Raw genomic sequence first — 17,657 nt, 5'->3', positions numbered from 1 at the left:
CGTCTATACATGAAAAAATGCTTCAAAGTTCCAACAAACCAACGTAATGCCTTTATGGAAATATTAGGCTATACATTTCAGCTAAAACACAAGAGAGACCTCTAGTGTCTAGACTGCCTCAAAATGATATATCTAGATATGGTAATTAAGCCTATTTCATGCCTGGTGAAGAATATCCACTGGGACAATAATTACTTTGGGTTGTATCATGTGTTATAGTAATTCACATTCCACTTCATAGCCTTTACAAAATTGTAGGCTTATTCGTAGACCTAATGGTCAAAATTAACATAACATTTCTGCATCAGTCACTGCCCAGACTATCACTGGATTACACTTTACAACAATCTTGCCTATCTGCCAGGGTAGTCCACGCCCGTTCACGTCAGTCCGCAACGTCAGTCTGTGCGTTTTGCTCTACCGGGGGCGTGGGTTTGACCGGCTTTCAGAGTCAGACACAATGAACCGTCGGACTATGTGAGGTACGCATGCTGGGCAGGCGCCACGTTCACGTTTAGCCAGAGTCGTTTTCCTTTTTGTTTGATATTATTTTATATTTTTCGACTATATTTATCAACAGTCTTTCTGAAGGTAAATATTTGTCTAAAACGGGCCGTTTTCGAGCTTGTTTGACAAAACGAGGTCGAAAACCGTAGCCAGTCGCTAACACGACTGAAAACAACAAGACCATTTTTTTTCGACAATAGAAGGCTAACAACGTACGATAATGTCGTTATCTGTGTACTCGGATTACTTCGCCGCTGAATGTTTAGTGTCGATATCTAGTGGTCCTGTCCTACATCGACCCACCCCGGTAGCCCCCGCTGCCACCCAGCCCCGTCCACAGGCCCAGCTTCCCGGGGAGCCTGAAGGGTCGAACGAGGACAGAGAGGTGAGTGAGACGCTGAGACTTGAAGGGGCCAACATGATGACTGTGGCTGGAATCCTCACCGACCTCCACGGCAAGTTCCGCCCCATGTCGGCCTACTCAGAGAGCAGCAACTCCTCGTGCGGGGAAAGCGGCTACACCACGTTGTCTGACTCAACTACCCCCACTATGACCCCCACTGCCACTCCAATTCCTGGACAGTACAATGCCACTCAGCAGCAATGGGGAGGAGGGCCGCCCCGGTCCCCTGTGAAACGACATCAGTGTACTTTCATAGGGTGTGACAGAGTTTACGGGAAATCATCTCATCTGAAGGCGCACATCAGAACACACACAGGTACAGTTTCGTTGCTAATAGTTTGGTGTTCTTTTGGAGCATTTATTAACACCTCTCAATTTTGTTCATCTTTTTTTTCCATCCAGAACTCGTAGTTTGTTGAGAACTTGCGCCTGTAATTGGTCCCTACTCACAATTGATTACAATCCACACGTCGTGTAAAGAGGATTTTTTTTATTCATGCGTACGTTGTTGGATGGGTGGGAGGCAATCAGCCGTTAACCCGCGAGTTAGTACAATAACTCGCCCTAACAAAGAGGGGAAAAGTATCCAACAGAGGGCACGCAACAAAGAAGTAAATGAACAAAAGAATGGGGCAGGACGAAATGCACTGTGACGAACATCTACATCCAGGCTAGATTTGCATATGAAGTGAAACGTAATATTTCCGTAGTAAACTACATGGTCAGGTTGCTCTGGCTTCTCGTTTGCCATTACAGGCCGTCTCTCACTGGTCTAGTGCTTAGATGTTAGTCATAAGCAATCGTAGATCTTTTATAAAACTAGATAAGACGACGAGTAGCCAACTCGCACATTTCATATTGATGTCAGGGATTTGGACTAATATCAGGTAGTTCTGGGGTCCATCGTTTATCATAAGAACGGTTAAATTCAGGGTCAACGCACAGGCGCGATCGGATTAAGGGACAGGAAACGGCTAGGTCTAACTACTAGGAACGCCCTCGGAGGAGCAAGGGAGTTGAAACTGCTACAAAACGTGGGCTGGCTTTATGTTCCTGAACACACCCCATGACACCCCCTTGTGCATGCCCTTGTAGTACTGCAGCTTGGGTTTTCTAACCCCTTCATTAAGTGATTATACTGGAAAACCTCCTCCGGGCTCACCAGAAAACTAAATCCTGTCCCCCCCAGCCATATGTAGTAGGTTGAAATAGCCATCTTATCCTGTTGATTTACCATGTTATTAAATGGCTTATATATTTCTATACATCCATTGACATGGGGCTGGATTCATAATTGTACGGGTGTACACTCAGTAGGACACTAGTGTAGTGTCGTACTGAGGAGGTTGAATGTGGCTGATCTAAAATGGCTGGCATCATAGAACCCCATTTCCACTAGAAAGACTACCAAGCTCCAACTGAGCCATGTACCATCAAAACCCAACATTTTAATCAAAATGCAATGTTTCCAATCAATTGAATTGAAACAGATGGCTTAGCGCAACCTTAGAATCAGTATTCAAATGCATGCATCACTGAAGGTGCCAGCCATGTCTGTATAGAACACTGAATCTTGACAAAATCAGCATAAGCTTTATTCGCCAAGTAAGTTCGCACAAACAAGGAATGTACTATGGCTGGAAGGTGCGTACGGTAAACGTATAAAAGTTTTAAATATAAAATGCAGAAAAGGTACTTTGGGGTTGTTGGGAATATCTTGGTGAATGTTTCTCTCCAATGTTTTGTGCTCCAGGTGAGAGGCCCTTCCCCTGCACCTGGCCAGACTGTGACAAGAAGTTTGCCCGCTCGGACGAGCTGGCGCGTCACACCCGCACCCACACCGGAGAAAAGCGCTTCTTGTGCCCACTGTGCGATAAGCGCTTCATGCGCAGCGACCATCTGATCAAACATGCCCGCCGTCACCCCGACTTCCAGCCGTCTATGTTGGGGCGTAAGAGCTGTTCTGGAGGGCAGGGGGGGGGCTCCAGCCCCTCTCTGGGTCAGTAGGAGAAGGCTTGAGCCTGGTCCTGGGACCTGAGGTCTGCTCTGGTCATACAGAGTAGTCCTTACCTGTGCACCTGCCAAGCCCCAGTTCCACTCATTCACCGTCACTCACCCCACAGGACCTGGCAGGAGGGCCGAGGAGTCAGCACACCCCCCCCCCCCCCCCCCCATCCCACCTCAGAAAGAAGAGATCTTGTCTCACCTGACCTCGTTTTCACCACACAACCTCATTCTCTCAAAACTTTAACAGAAAACTCTCAAATGCAGGGATTTGTCCACACAACACACATAATATTGATGTCATTGATGTCACAATATTTTGATGTCATTAGAAATATGGTATGAGATATTTTAATGTGCACACAGTACCTTCCTTGATAGTGGCCCTTGTGATGCAGAGATGACTAGAGGCTTTTAGCAGCTTGGCTAAATCCATGTTTAAGTTTTAGAGTTTGCACATTCCATTATTATTATTATAGTTTTTCCTTTTAGTTTAATTAGTTCCCATAGTTATGTTTCAAAACATCCAGTTTTGCTATATGTCCTCCAATACTATCATTGTGAATGCTGGTCACTTCCATTGTTGAGACCAATGGACCACACAAATCCAGAAGTCTCCATCTTTCCTTCATCAATGAAATGCTGGCACACCATACATGTAGTAGTATGTCAGAGACCGATGCAAATGTTTAATAAGCTTCAAGCTTTTATTCTAGAGATATCTTTAAAAAATACTATTAGCACGAGTAATACTTGTGATGAATTGTAGTCCTTATATTAGGGGTGACAGAGTATATGCTTGGATAGGATAGTGCTGCTTGTGAGTTTTTGTGCGCGTGTCTTATTTACGTTTTTGTTAGAGAAAGAAAAAAGAAAAATTCTGCTGTTCCCACTGTGTCCATTTTATGGACTCTTGATTACTTTATCTCAGTGAACAACACTTCAGGAAACTCAAAAAGCCTTAAACTATTTCAGACTTCTTTTGCACCATGTTTACAGTCAGATAATTTTTACAGGTATATGCCAATGTTGGCACATTTACAAATACACATATATGCAATATGGCACTTTTTTTTACAGGTGTTGTTTATAATTCTATTTGGCTAGTAAAAATGTGCACTGTGTTGATGTGCTTCAAGTGGACACTGTGGAATTTGATGCAATGTGTGCATCTCTCATTGCCAGTTGCTTTAGAAAGCGTGATGCAGATAGCTTTGCTTTATGTATTATTTAGATTTTATAGATGTTTTTGCTTTTATGGTCATTAAGGTCCTCTCCTCATTGTAATGACTTAACGATGTTACTTGCTTTTTTCATACTTCATTGGAACACACTGTATTTACTTGGTGCTCTAAAAGCTTTGTTTCACAACTGTCAAACGGTAAGACCGTGCGTCAAAAGTCACCCCAGGCCCTTTATTCCCCAGATTGGTGGATTTTCAAGATCCTATGAGTCATATCTACATGACACTGTAGACACATGGGGTGATAAGTCAGGGCATGTTATTGTGCAGACCTTATGGCACCTCCTCATACTCAAATGTCTTCCCTTGTCTTATTCCAGACCAACATTCATTGATGATCAATGAATCTGATTTCATTGGTCACTTTCCTGCATTTGTAGACCACTGCCTATTGTATTGTGATAAAAAAAAAATGTACTCACCCAGCGAATACATTCTTCAAGAATCTTGAAAATCTGTTGACAGTTCTGTTGGTAACTGCTGGCAGTTATCTTGACACAAATGGACTATATAACTGTCAAACCACATCAAAACAACCTAGTAAATATATACATGTCCTCAGATATCACTTTACAAATGGGTTTGTGTTTTGCCCTTGTTGACTCATCAAATAAGGATTTCACCATAGCAAATGTTTTACCTCAGGATTTATATTTAGAGTGTTGTCTTCTTTTGGTAGCAGCTCAATTTGCAATAGGGCATGTCAATGAATCCAGTCCTACCTTTAGAGATGATCCCAAAGCCATTGAGCCTTGGATATTGGATACTTTTGATCCTCAACTGATACAACATCCAGCCAGGGATATCATTTCTGTTCTTCCAGCACATTCCCATGTATGCAATGTTGTTCTGTGCTTTGCTCTGGACCTACTGCAATATATTTACACCTGTCTGGATATTCAATAGGCCATTTGTGTTGCAAACCACTATATCTGGCTTTGGGTACAAACATTTCCAAAACTTTCTTATGCTGCGCTGCCTTGCTGGAGGCACAAACTTCTGTGGTTTTCCACCCTCCACTAATTCAAATATCCACATTGTTTGTACAGAACATACTTTTTTAGATTGATGCCTAATTCTTACATTAATGATGCAATTTTCTATCCTCTTACTCAAGCGTTTTGTCTACAAGAGGAACTGGAACTAATTTAATACTTGCTCCAACGTACTGTTTAATATTTATGCTCTCAGGTGTCTTGAACTAAAACCTGGGATTTCCATATTACCTGTGCAACACCCAAGTACAAGCGTGTTTTGTTTCTGTTATTTTGATTAATTTATTACAACTATAATTTGTGTGGTTTAATTCTTTTTCATAGCTCATAGTTATTTTGGGGAGGGGGGGATATGGAACGCTACAAAAAATGTGTTCCATTGTTTGCTTGATATCAAACTGCCGGCGCTTTTTTAAATAAATAAAATTCTTAAGTTGAATGTTTGTGTTGTTTGTGTGAAGACTAATACTGCTGTTCTAATTACATTTTGTCCATCCATCTTTCATTATTTTACTTGTCCAAAAGCTTGACTCAAAGCTATAATTTCTAGCTTGCATCATGTGACTCATACACAGCAAACAGGCAGAACTCTACTATTTGAATGTGCTGGACCTGGTCGCGAGTCTCCCGGTCCTGTCCTACATCTATAAAGTTGAACAATGGATTTTGGTGTTTCAAAACCCATTGACACTGTATGACTATGTTTAGCCTGTGTTCTGCTCCTCTCTCACCAACCGTCTCTGGAGGAGGGGATCCCTCTCTGAATTGCTCCTCCCAAGGTTTCTTCCATTTTTTCTCCTGTTGGGAGTTTTTCCTTGTCTTCCTTGAGGGTTTAGGTTGGTTGAGGGGCAGTTCTATGGGCGTATGTGAAGCCCTCTGTGACATGCTTGCGTGTAAAAAGGGCTATACAAATAAATTTGATTTGATTTACACGATTCATACAGACATTACAGTTTTTCTCAATTGCTAAGACACATTTCTTGAATGTGTACTGGGATTTCGCCAAACTGTAAACACACATCTTCATACTTACATTGTTTTGGCCAAACCCTTGACTTTTGACCCAAAATCAAACACTAGTCAAAACCATATTTGTCGTATAAACCTAACTTGGCATTCAAAATACACACAAAGCCCTCAAACAAATTCAACCTTCTGAATACCCTTTACACACTGCTGGGAGGAATTCAAAACACTATTTTAAAACGTTTTCAAGAACCATTGAATATAACGTGTCCCTGAATTTTAGATATGTTCCACCCAGTTTGACATGATGTAAATCATAAAACTCACAAATACTGCAATTGTCCTTCTTACAGGCTGTTTATTTTCTCTTTACATCATACAGCAATTGCATTTTGACCTCTTGTTACTGTAGTGGTCACAGTATACAAATAGTAGTACTTTCAGTCAACAACAAAAATTCATTGCTGTAAATTGTAATTTGGGGAACAAAGGCTAAGAAAACAAGGAAATAAACAAATCATTTTTACCTGGGTAACAGGGCTTGAGTACGCTACAGTACTGTTCATTCTGGGTAAGCATCCTGTCTCTGACCAGGGTCAGGCCAGAGATTTTCCTCAACATCACAGGCAATGTTTTCTCTTGCCAAACAGCAGGGAAAATGCACTTGAATGCCTGAGCCATCCCTGACAAGAATCCACAGCAATGTCCCCACAAGCTTCTTCCATGGCTTGGAGAAGGTTGTTCTGTCATAGGGGTTTCTGTCAGTGTGGCATGGATCTCATTTGAGATTGTTGTTCTTCTTACTCTTCTTCTGCCTCTTCCTCTCCTCTCATTCTGACAATTCTTCCTCTTCCTCTGATATTTGCATCCATGATTTCAAAGTACAGATGAGCTTACCTTTGTATTCATTCCAAACCCCTGATTGCATGTTGAGTATATTAGCTTGTTAGTGCTTGCACATGGATAATTGGTTGTTAAGGGTGTTTGAATTGTGCTGGTTTGAGTTAACTTATCAAACGGCAGTGTTTTCTGAATGACATCATGGTGACAATTGTTTCTTAAAGTGAGAGGTGTATTTAGACTTTTGCAAAGAAGTGTGAATGAACCTGAGAAATGTGTCAAAAAGGGTAAATTGTGTTTAAAGACTGGGGTACATGGTCTTTCTGCTGGGATTTGGCTAAATGTTTTTGTGAGGATGGCTTACACATACCATTTTTGTGTGTTAGCAATCGAGAAAAACTTTAAGTTCAGTAAATATATTTATTCACTCATGGATTGCATACTCAAAACCAAAAATAAATGGCCTTTAGACAAGTGCATTGAAAGATATCATTTTAATGTGAATGCTGTATGTGTGTGTCCTTCCTCATCAAAGTTCATCCCGTTTGCTGATGGCCGAGGTCGGGCCCACATCCTCTCCGTCCAAGGTTCCAGGGGTGACGGGACGCTCCTGGCTGTCCTGCTCGCTTCTCCGCTGGGCGCTCTGGCGGTCCCAGTCGGTGGCCACCGCCTCGTCGTCCCAGATGGTGGAGGTCTCAGTGTCGCTGAAGTAGCCAGGCTCCCCGGTGTAGTGTGTAGGGAAGAGCAGCAGAGGCTCCACTGAGAACACCTGCAGGTCCCTTCTCTCAAACTGAGCCAAGTACTCCTCACTGAGGAAACACAGTGTTTGCAACCGTTTACAACAAAAACATGGATGCAACAAAGGACCAATAGAATTGCTGTGGTTCATTCATATTGACTGTCCATTCGCAGAGACTCACTTGGGGTGCTTGTTGAACATGATGGGCAGGAACTCATCCACAGGCAGCATCTTGCCAAGGGGCCGGGTCTCCAGGAGTCTCTTAGCACCCTTCAGTGACAGGGTGTAGCCCAGTGTCCAGTAGGAGTAATCGGGGTGCACCAGGTTAGTGACCCCCTCCACCCAGCGCTCAGGCTGCTTCACCTGCAGCCGCTTACGGCCCACATAGCTGGCCCAATGAGAGAAAGGCAGAGAGAAAGAGCATATGGATGGCTTTGAGATGTGTAAATCACATAGCTGTACAAAGACATGTCAGAAGGAACGAGTGACCCTCACATCAGATCCCAATCCAGCAACGCATGATCCACATTCTCCATGATGCCCAACAGCTGGCTCCGGAACCTGGGCTCGAACCTTACATCATCCTCCAGAACCAGCACACGCAGCAGTCCCTGCTCCACCACCTACATATATACATCGGGTAACATCTAAATTAAAGATTACTGTCTTATTTACATTAACAGATTTTTGGCACTGAAATGCTTTATTCCCAGATTTCTTCAAGAATAATTAATTAAATAATATGAAATATTAACAATATAAACCTTGATCGATTTAAACAAGAATGTACAGTATTTAACTCAATATAACTAGACTACAAAATAGTAAAACATTGAAAAACGAACACAGAACAGCTCTGTGAGGAATGCAATTGTATTTGATTGTAATTTGTTTAAATGGATATTGGGTTATGTGACTGTAGGCTGTGGATTGGGTTTGCAGATGTGTAAAACAGATGTTCACCTGTGTCCAAATGTTGTAGTGACTGAGGAAGCAGCCGATCTCTCCCCTTGTCAGCACGCGCCCAGAATAGGGATCTTGATACCCTGGCAACATGTCTATACCCATCGCTTGCAGCTGAGAGGAGTTTAGCGCTCTGAGAGAGAGTAAGAGCGAGAGAGGATAAACAGAAAAAAGAAAACTTCAAACAAAAACAAATCAGGCATACAGACTTTCCACCACTGTGAAGATGGTCTAATGAGTGTCCTGTTTCCTCACTGGATAGGCTTAGAATGTGGTGCGTTTGATATTGTGTGTTATTGGTGGCTGTGGTGTCGTACTTGCCATCCACCGCCTCTGTAAGAGTGGCATCAATGCCTAACACAGCGAGGGTGCTCAGCATTCGCTCACGCCTATCCAAACGACGTTTCAGATTTATCAGGAAGATCTATAAGGCAGTAGAACAGTTTGCCTAGATGTGTTTTTCCTTTTTAATTAGTTGGAATGAATGACTATCAATAGATATAGTTTACCTGGTCAAATCCCAGCTTTCCCAGCTTTTTAGGCTTGTGGTGGACATACTGGGAAGGCTCCAGGGTGTAGTCAACTGGTGGAATGCAAGGAAATGCTGTGCTCATATGAATCCTGATTATACTGCGATGAATGAATATCAAAAAAGATATTTGATAAGACATTTCCCATGCATGGTTTCAAAGGGAAGTCATGGTTGAATGTGAAAACTATGTTTTCATTCATAGTTGAATGCAGAGATAGAGAAAGAGATATACAGGTAAAGAGAGAGAGAGAGAGCTAGAGAGAGAGAGAGAGAGAGAGAGAGAGAGAGAGAGAGAGAGAGAGAGAGAGAGACAGAACTATAACAGAAGAGTGAGAATTCTGACAGGACTGTGAAAGTGAGAGGAACCAAACAGAGCCAGTCCTGTATAAGGGCTGGATAAAGAGAGAGAAATATAGCAGCTGACAGAAGAGGAGGGCAAATGACAAATAATGAATGAAACCTACTCAGAGCTTCAGTCAGGGTGTGGGTGAAACTCTCCACCTCCTCCTCCAGACTCTGGTGTTGCTTGAGGGGCAGTGGCAGGTAGCCATAGTGCTCTCTGTTGCATAAGTACATCTGCACATCTGTGGGTCACAGCAAGGGGAAAGTAATTGTGTGTACATGTCACGCCTATGCGTGCAATACGTATTGCAGTTAGCATGTGATGCATGTACAGTATGGATGCCCATGTGCTGACCAGCCTGACGTGCAGAAAATGCGAAGGCCATGATGTCATCAAGGGGGTAGGTGTAGAGGGGGTGGGGAGGGTGGAAGGCCAGGGAGCGGCTGGCACTGCGTCGCAGGTCCAGCAGGTATGTGGAGTGCACCATGGGAACAGGGAAGCAGCCCTGGCGTTTCCACTTGCGGATAGGGATGTACTCTGGAGTCCGCTTGTAGTAACCCTGACAGGACAGACAAAACGTATGGAAACAGGACAGTAAAAGAGAGAGAACTTCCAAGAAAAGAGTTGTGCATCATTCTTGTACATGAGAAATAATTATGAGATTTAAAACCTTATTGATCGAAACCATTTGATGATCTTGGAAAAACATTCAACCAACCAACAGGCAACTTGTCAAATGTAAATACCTGGGGAGTCATTCCACACCAGAAGTTGGAGTAGAGAACTCTGGACTCCAACATGGGGGCCACCAAAGTCAGGTTTTCTGCTATCATATCACTCAGCACCCACTTGTTTGTCAGCAAGTTATCACTGTCCACAAACTGGGTAATGAAGAAAGAATTTGCATCAGTCCCAAAACTGATTTGTGGTTCTTGGTTAAGGTCCCCCCATATGACTCCTGATGACATTTAATGGGAGGTTTCTGTGTGAGACTGTAATAGCAATCTCACCAGTATATAATCAGCCCATTGTCCCCTGGCTGATCTGAGTGCAGCCTGCTTCAGCTTCATCACGTGGGTGAACCGAGATATCGGCCAGTGCTTCGGCCCCAACTCATCATCGTAGAAACTGTGGGATGAAGACAGGAGGGACAATTGTGTATGTTTAGACAATAATTTAATAAAGTTGATCCATACAATGTCTTTAATAGTGTGCACTTACCTCGGTTTCTCCATTGGTCTCCACTCCACAGAGTGGTACTGGCTCTGGACCTCCTTCAGCCACTCCTGGAGCATGGCAGTGGTGTTGTCCACACTGTGGTCTGCTGCAGCCCTGAAGTATCATAAGGTTCCACAGCATCAGCACGTTTCACGTTTCATACTTGACTGTTCATCTTATTGGTTTTTACGAGAATGACAGCCTACGGGTATATCAGCACAGAGTTCCTTTTTCGGACTCCTTGCTGCAGTTATTCACATTGATATGATACTCCACATCATGTCTCTCCCTCTATGCTCAAATGTCCTTGTTTACTTTTCTCACTGATCTGAGTATAACTACAGAGGGGTTGAAATCAGGTCACTTTCTGAAAGGACTGCATGGCTAATAACATTTGTTGCATACACAAAGCATTTACTTTGTCCTTTCATCAAAACTTACAATTGTACAGTAGTACAACCACAGTCAACAACATTGATATTTGTTTAACAAAGGGTACATGTTATGTTTAAAAGGCACATTAATCAAGCGTCATCTGATTTAATTAGTCCATTACTGGAGTAGTTTACATATTGGCCCACCCATACACATATTAATAGGCCTATGTCAAATGACATAAATTGAGCTTTGAGGGAAAACAGATTTTTTTCATTCTGTTTCTTTTCTTATTCTTTATTTTTACCAGATTGCGATACGATCCTTGGGATAGTCCAACCTGTCAATGCAGCCCAAGAAATAGGGAAGGCTGTGTTCTGCATTTCGTGCAATAACTGTTATTAATACTTTAGGCTTCTGCAAGTTAGACTCGGAGCGGGCAGGTTCCTGTGGATCAATAGTCAAGTCCTCTGAGCAGGTGAAAGGGAATCTCCAAGTTAGAGTCGACAAAAAAAGTCCGATACACAAAAATCCTAAATGCATTATTCCCCGTACTTCGCCTATCTCTCTCAGCCCGACTGCTGCAGTTGTGTGAGAGTGAATGTCTTGGAATGAATGAGAGGGCAAAATGCAGGTGTGAGGTGTGGCACCTAGCCCATAGCTGGTTGGCTGACAGACTGTACTTCAATTATTAATGTAGGTTAAGCATAAATAATACGATCCTTGTATGGTTCGTCAGATTTTACAATGTTTAATCATGCAAAGAAAAATACAATGAGCCTATGCCATCTGAATAATATTATGTAAATAATAAAAACAAACGCCAACTCAAAACGTAAGACCTTCCTGGTCTAAAATATGTCGTCAATAATTTACATTCGATAATTCTTATAAAGGATAAAACATTGTCATAAGTAATTTCATCCACACACCAAGCCTAACTCACAGAGGCAATTCCTGGAACTTAAATCGTTTTACAGTGTCCACCCGGATTTTAGATGTTTGAGCACCTCAGCTAGCCAATAAGAACAGCACTGACACTCATGGAGGTAGCAGCATGTTTCTGTTCGAAAGTTTAACGTGTTCTGAATATATTTCTGATCAGTTGTAGTCGTTCCAATGTCAAAGGGGACAAATGAGTCAGAGAAAAGTTACGTTGAGAAACCACTTCCTTCCAACTGGTTTCTACAGCACCCAATGGCAAGTATTAAAATATAATGACTGTCAACATTAGCAAGCAAGCTAGGTAGTACACGACTGTGCTGATAATTCAGAAGCTGTGTGTTGTTTGTCATCAGTATCAGCATTTGACGAAATTGGAGATTGGGGAATCTGCTCAAGTGTATGCAGCCTTTCTAGTTTACCTGGATCTGACTGAAGGTGAGTGCCCAAGAACAGAATCTTGCATTAACAATAAAACGTAATTTTTTACTCGTTTATTTACCAAAGACTACCAATGTATCAATGCACTCTGTAATAATATCTGTCCAAAGTGCGTCAGTGGAAGGAGGTGTCAGGCGTTGAATGTGCTGAGTTGCAATTGGTATTGCTGGAGGGTAGGGAGAAGGAGGGGGCACCAGTACAGACCGTGCTCCCTCTGCCTGCACACAGGACTCTGAGCCACAGAAGGTGAGATAAAAGTGACTGGTAGTTTCTCTTTCAGGTTGTTTTCATCCAGTGTACTTAACATCTTAAAGGTATTTCATAATCGTTGATGTTTCTCTGCAATCAGTCAGTTCACAAAAGGCCCTGCCCCTTCCAGCTCTCTTTTGCTACCTGCGTCTCACATCTTCTCACTGGGTTCTCTTTCTATTTCCAGTGTGCGGACAGTGTTGGGCCGGGGAAGCCCTATGCTGCTGTGTGTGGTGGCGTCTGATTCCAGCCTGGTTTACCAGAGGATGAGTGACGGCCTGCTGACCCCGGATCCTCCCGTGGGCATCCAGGATCTGGGCCGCCGGCAGCACCGCAAAAGGCGTCAGCAGCCATGGACGGGGAAACACTAGATGGGAAAATTCTGAGAAACCCAGGTTGCGTATAGTACAACCATCAACCTCACACACCTGGTAATGAACAGATGTGGTGTTTCAGATGGGTGATCAGGGGACATTATGTGAGGTTCTGTTGGTTTGGTGTAGGGCTCAGGTGTGAAAAGCAGAAATTCCTGAATAATCAGAAGATGTGTACCCTTTATTTACCGATATTAATATGGACTTGCAGACGTTGAGTTTTGTCATTTTACAGAGTGGTTGCTGCTTCCTCTATTTTGTATTCCTGACCTTATTCGATCGAGTGGTGTGTTTTTGTGGAATACAGCATAAAATGTGTCAAATTACTTTTGAGATAACTGCTGTAGAAAACATGTTCTGCTTGAAATGTAATCTGAGTATTTCACAAAAAAACACTGAAATACTTTGTTTTTATTTATTAGAAAAACAAAAGTTGAACATGAAAATAAAACACAATGACAACACGTGAGACCCATACTATGAACATTTACAGTGTATTCTGTGTAGAACTGCTGTAAAAACATATGGAGAACAAGAAGTATTCATACTTTCAGATGAGTTTGTATATGTATGATGATGGATGTCTAATGAAGAGGAAAACTTGGCTACAAAAGACCATGACTAAACACCTCAACCCTGAGTAATAACATTAAACAAGAATACTCTACATGGTGAAGGAAGACACAGACACGTTGTATGAAGATACTTGAAAAAACATGTTAATACTGGAAAAAAAGAAGTGTCTTGGAATGCAGGATGTTGTCCCCTTATATTAGTAGGGAACACGTTAAGAAGTGAGACATTTAAAACTTAGCAGACAGCAGTTTCCCACCTGTAGTGACGCTTTACAAAAAATCTTAACTGATAAGAGAGAAGTTGCTCTTTTCCTGTGCTAGTCCATCTGTGATGGTCTGACACTGGGTAAGTCATTCCATCATTCCAAACAGCATCACTTTAGCCTCCAATATTCTGGTCAACATACAAACACAGAGACTATTCCTTTAAACCAGTAGAACTGGCAACATTGGTCTCAGTCAACAGATCGTGTCATAATGAATGTTATGTTCCTCATTGTCAGAGTCCCTTTTAAGGAGCGCACACGGTTAGAGTAGTAACTACTACAAGGGTAAACATGATGTCAGGCTCTCACGCAGAGTGCGACTGGTGATAATACAACATTATTTGACAGTCTGAAGTCATTGGGAAGGAAACATCGTTCCTTAGGGCTCATCAGTACTGGGCAGTGTGGCAGGTTGGTTTGTAGGCAAAGGGCAGAAAAAAGGTGCTTTAGGTCAGGTTAATATGTTCATCTCCAGCCTCCCAACATCCCATACATGGGCTGTTCCAATAGGAACAATGTCACTGGGAGAAAGGTTGTGTGGTGCAGTCTGTCCATCACACTGAACATCCCTCGTCTTCTCTCTGGGAAGGGGGAGCTATGTCATATCCTCCTCCTCTGAGCAGTAGTCCCGACCCTGTAAGTAAGGAAGTAAACTTTACATATAAAGCACCTTTCAAAACAAAATGTACAAGGTGTCTTGCCTTTCTTCAGTGTTAAACATTCTTATTCCTGGTCCCCATTTTTGAGAGGGAAGAGTGTGGAATATCTGAATGTTAAGACTCAAAGATTCATGTTATCTGTGTTTGACTGGTATGCCTGAGAAGACCTCACCTTTTCTATCTTTTCATCCAACATCCTGAAAAACTCTTGTTGGCTCTCTGAGGAATGGATACTGTAAAAAGATTGTGATTAAAAAAATTAGTCATCTGTAGAACAAGTTATTGGTGTGCCAAATAATTCTAAATATTATTATATATACTGATGATGTCAACAACATGCTAGTCAATATGGCACAGACAATGAGAATGCATATTAGCAGACAGCAACAGCAAAAATAGCACAACTACAGACTGAGTCACACTCACTGTATCTTTCCATTGCCGTTTGATCCTGTGTTGTCTGTATGTTGGCCTCTGCTGAGCAGGGCACTCTTCTCCTGAAACACAGGATAGAAGAGGAGCTTGAACATGACTAAGCAGTATGACTGACTCCCAAACCCTAAACCACATTTGACATGTTATCACATTTTATTCATTTCATTTATTCAATCATTCATCAGCAGATGCTTTTATCTAAAGCGACGTTTAATTAGTTCACATAAATGGGTCTCGGCCTCTATTCCTGGGGTGGGTTGTCTTTCCCCACATCAAAAGCGAACACATTGAGAATCAGAAGCAGAAATCCGTCTTACTGTGCTGTCCTGGTGGCAGTTGTTCCCCCCTCCCTCCTCTCCGCTGATGTACTTCACCTTCTCCACTCCTTTCATCTTGTACTCATCTGCAGGAGAGTGAGGGATGAGGGTGAGACGCACAGGTTTACCACAAACACTTCTCTTTCTATTAATGGACTAGTCCAACAGCGAGGGTGGGGGGTGCTTAGGGGTGGCACAGTAAGAGCCGTTCTGTAATCAACAGAATCCAGGTCAACAGTTCTCTCAGTTCAACACTTGATACAATAAATATGTGCTTGAATTCTCACAGTTCAAAGAAAATCCTCTTTTCACAGTAGTTGGCAAGCAGACACGACCTGTCACATCCTCTCTCTCGTTTTCTCTACGCATTCTCTCACAGACACAAACACACGCCTCAAATGATGGTTGAAAGGAAATGGAGAACGACAGGTGAGAGACATGACTGCAAGGATGGCCCGATACAGTGACTGGTGATGGTATCACAATTATGACCAAACTATTATTTTGAACAGAACAAGAATTAAGTACCTCCTTTCTTATTTTGCAGGTCTACAATAAATAATACATTTAGTCATTTAGCAGATGCTCTTATCCAGAGCGATTTACAGTAAGTACAGGGACATTCCCCCGAGGCAAGTAGGGTGAAGTGCCTTGCCCAAGGACACAACGTCATTTTGTACAGCCAGGAATCGAACTGGCAACCTTCAGATTACTAGCCCGATTCCCTAACCGCTCAGCCACCTGACTCCCCCTAATGCATCAACTAGGCCTACTGGTTTGTAACCAACAATTATCAGAAGAATATGGTCTTATACAGCAGCACTGGCTGAAAGTGCCAGTAAATAGATTATGGTACTTTCCATGTGTGATACTGACCAGAGAGAAGGTCCCCGTTACTGTAGGCTTTACTCCGGCCCTCTTCTCCACTGGGCACCGCCGACACCTGTTTGGCTGAGGTGCAGCCCATCTCCTTATCAACTCTCCTCAACCACGCGCATCACAGGCTGACCTGGAGGGTGGGAGAGAAAAGCATAGATAAAGAAGATGTGGTGACGTAAAGCAAGCAAGTAAAGTTGGTAAAGTAGTGAAAATCGGTGTGATTTGGGACATGGTTAAAATACGTCTCCCAGAGAGGTAACAAGTCGTATGATGAAGTGATAGTCGGTGAGTTTTTGAATTCGCCTTCGAACGCCCTGCAATTTACCAATGCACGGCCTGGTAACCTAATCACAACACACGATAATGCCAGCTGCATCTCACACAATAGGCTATTCAATAGCACTGGCGATGCCCACGGTGCCAAAGCGCCGGTTAATCTCTTTTGAGCCGGTTAGGTTATTGGGCCGCGACCAGGGAATGTGGAAATTTTGTGTCACTGTATTTCCAATAGAACAAATTATGCTTCGTGCATATTACGTCTACAAGTTTTCCTTTGTATGTAGGCCTACTAATGACTGAAATGCACACGCTGTGGCTATTATATTAGACCTTAAAATAGAACACGAAGTGTTCACATTTCCATAATTTTGTAAACGCTACTCTGACCTGATTATGGCCATTCCTTCTGTCTCTGGGACTGAGCGCAGCGATCACAACGCACAGCTGAGTCCAGCTGCGGTGTCAGCTGATAAACTGGATGTCATGTCTCAGAATCCCTTAATAAATGTGTATCTGTTGTAGAGTTGTAGCCAACATACGATACAAAAACTAAATCGACGAATTCAGGATCACACGCCGAATTCTTCCCTTAGGAAGCAAACATAGCCAATCTGCATTTAGCCTAGCCGTCATCCGTTTCCATTGCATCACCTAATTATTCATCACAAATCAGAGACCAAATAAAAATATACATAAAAAGGATCGGAATGTATTTGCTCACAAATAGCCTTCATAACAACAACAAAAGAGGAGCAAAGAGAGCAGCGATTCTATTCTACAAAGAGCCGGCGGTGTATCCACCGAGGTACAAACGAACAAACACAGCGCCTAATATAATTTTATAAAATTACCATTTAGTACAGGACCTGCCCATGGTTTCGCAGGCTTACGGTGGATTTTGTTGTTTGAAGATTTTTTCCAGTTTCAAATGAGACAGACGGTCGCCCACATCGGGGGCTGCATCTGCATTTCATATAGAGAGAACAGGCATTACCAATCGAGATGTGCTATCCGTCTGGCACCCAGTCTGGTCCGGTTGGATTAATTTGAAAGTAGTCTATGCAGGCAGATCCCAGAAAATGAACAAGATCGAGAATAAGTGTCGTAACCTAC

At 42.7% G+C, this 17,657-nt stretch overlaps 4 protein-coding genes across 4 annotated transcripts; 2 read left to right on the top strand and 2 right to left on the bottom strand.

Annotated features, from left to right (window-relative positions):
• Positions 1–365: 365 nt before the first annotated feature.
• On the top strand, positions 366–5,591 carry zgc:153115 (uncharacterized protein LOC768186 homolog). The gene is made up of 2 exons (XM_062481167.1): positions 366–1,226; positions 2,664–5,591. The coding sequence occupies exons 1-2, from the start codon at positions 728–730 to the stop codon at positions 2,915–2,917; spliced, it is 753 nt and encodes a 250-aa protein (XP_062337151.1). The 5' UTR covers positions 366–727; the 3' UTR covers positions 2,918–5,591.
• Positions 5,592–7,388: 1,797 nt separating this feature from the next.
• On the bottom strand, positions 7,389–11,688 carry colgalt2a (collagen beta(1-O)galactosyltransferase 2a). Its single transcript, XM_062481419.1, has 12 exons — positions 11,436–11,688; positions 10,757–10,867; positions 10,546–10,663; positions 10,282–10,416; positions 9,890–10,094; positions 9,657–9,776; positions 9,170–9,243; positions 8,978–9,084; positions 8,661–8,793; positions 8,193–8,320; positions 7,879–8,085; positions 7,389–7,767 (listed from the first exon to the last, which is right to left on the bottom strand). Exons 1-12 carry the CDS (start codon positions 11,669–11,671, stop codon positions 7,488–7,490), a joined length of 1,854 nt encoding a protein of 617 aa, XP_062337403.1. The 5' UTR covers positions 11,672–11,688; the 3' UTR covers positions 7,389–7,487.
• A 455-nt stretch (positions 11,689–12,143) lies between these two features.
• Positions 12,144–13,598, top strand: tsen15 (TSEN15 tRNA splicing endonuclease subunit). The gene is made up of 4 exons (XM_062480677.1): positions 12,144–12,328; positions 12,427–12,508; positions 12,622–12,757; positions 12,948–13,598. The coding sequence occupies exons 1-4, from the start codon at positions 12,248–12,250 to the stop codon at positions 13,129–13,131; spliced, it is 483 nt and encodes a 160-aa protein (XP_062336661.1). The 5' UTR covers positions 12,144–12,247; the 3' UTR covers positions 13,132–13,598.
• zgc:55943 (uncharacterized protein LOC406337 homolog) lies at positions 13,586–17,588 on the bottom strand. The gene is made up of 6 exons (XM_062480678.1): positions 17,396–17,588; positions 16,263–16,395; positions 15,387–15,472; positions 15,061–15,131; positions 14,807–14,867; positions 13,586–14,609 (listed from the first exon to the last, which is right to left on the bottom strand). Exons 2-6 carry the CDS (start codon positions 16,351–16,353, stop codon positions 14,571–14,573), a joined length of 348 nt encoding a protein of 115 aa, XP_062336662.1. The 5' UTR covers positions 16,354–16,395; positions 17,396–17,588; the 3' UTR covers positions 13,586–14,570.
• Between the last annotated feature and the right edge of the window lie 69 nt (positions 17,589–17,657).

Source organism: Osmerus eperlanus, chromosome 16, assembly GCF_963692335.1.
Source record: "Osmerus eperlanus chromosome 16, fOsmEpe2.1, whole genome shotgun sequence".
Taxonomy (NCBI): domain Eukaryota; kingdom Metazoa; phylum Chordata; class Actinopteri; order Osmeriformes; family Osmeridae; genus Osmerus; species Osmerus eperlanus.
This window is presented reverse-complemented; position numbering and strand designations above follow the sequence as displayed.

Bases quoted from the DNA above. Each gene is read 5' to 3' on its own strand.
- zgc:153115 (XM_062481167.1), top strand. From the start codon at position 728: ATGTCGTTATCTGTGTACTCGGATTACTTCGCCGCTGAATGTTTAGTG. The intron at 1,227-2,663 runs GTACAGTTTCGT...TTTGTGCTCCAG, and splicing joins GCACATCAGAACACACACAG to GTGAGAGGCCCTTCCCCTGC.
- colgalt2a (XM_062481419.1), bottom strand. From the start codon at position 11,671: ATGCATTTAGGATTTTTGTGTATCGGACTTTTTTTGTCGACTCTAACT. The intron at 10,868-11,435 runs GTAAAAATAAAG...ATGATACTTCAG, and splicing joins AAGGATCGTATCGCAATCTG to GGCTGCAGCAGACCACAGTG. The intron at 10,417-10,545 runs GTGAGATTGCTA...TTCATTACCCAG, and splicing joins AATGGGCTGATTATATACTG to TTTGTGGACAGTGATAACTT.
- tsen15 (XM_062480677.1), top strand. From the start codon at position 12,248: ATGTCAAAGGGGACAAATGAGTCAGAGAAAAGTTACGTTGAGAAACCA. The intron at 12,509-12,621 runs GTGAGTGCCCAA...ATCTGTCCAAAG, and splicing joins TTACCTGGATCTGACTGAAG to TGCGTCAGTGGAAGGAGGTG. The intron at 12,758-12,947 runs GTGAGATAAAAG...TTCTATTTCCAG, and splicing joins AGGACTCTGAGCCACAGAAG to TGTGCGGACAGTGTTGGGCC.
- zgc:55943 (XM_062480678.1), bottom strand. From the start codon at position 16,353: ATGGGCTGCACCTCAGCCAAACAGGTGTCGGCGGTGCCCAGTGGAGAA. The intron at 15,132-15,386 runs GTAAGACGGATT...CCTGTGTTTCAG, and splicing joins ACTGCCACCAGGACAGCACA to GAGAAGAGTGCCCTGCTCAG. The intron at 14,610-14,806 runs GTGAGGTCTTCT...CCTTACTTACAG, and splicing joins TGGATGAAAAGATAGAAAAG to GGTCGGGACTACTGCTCAGA.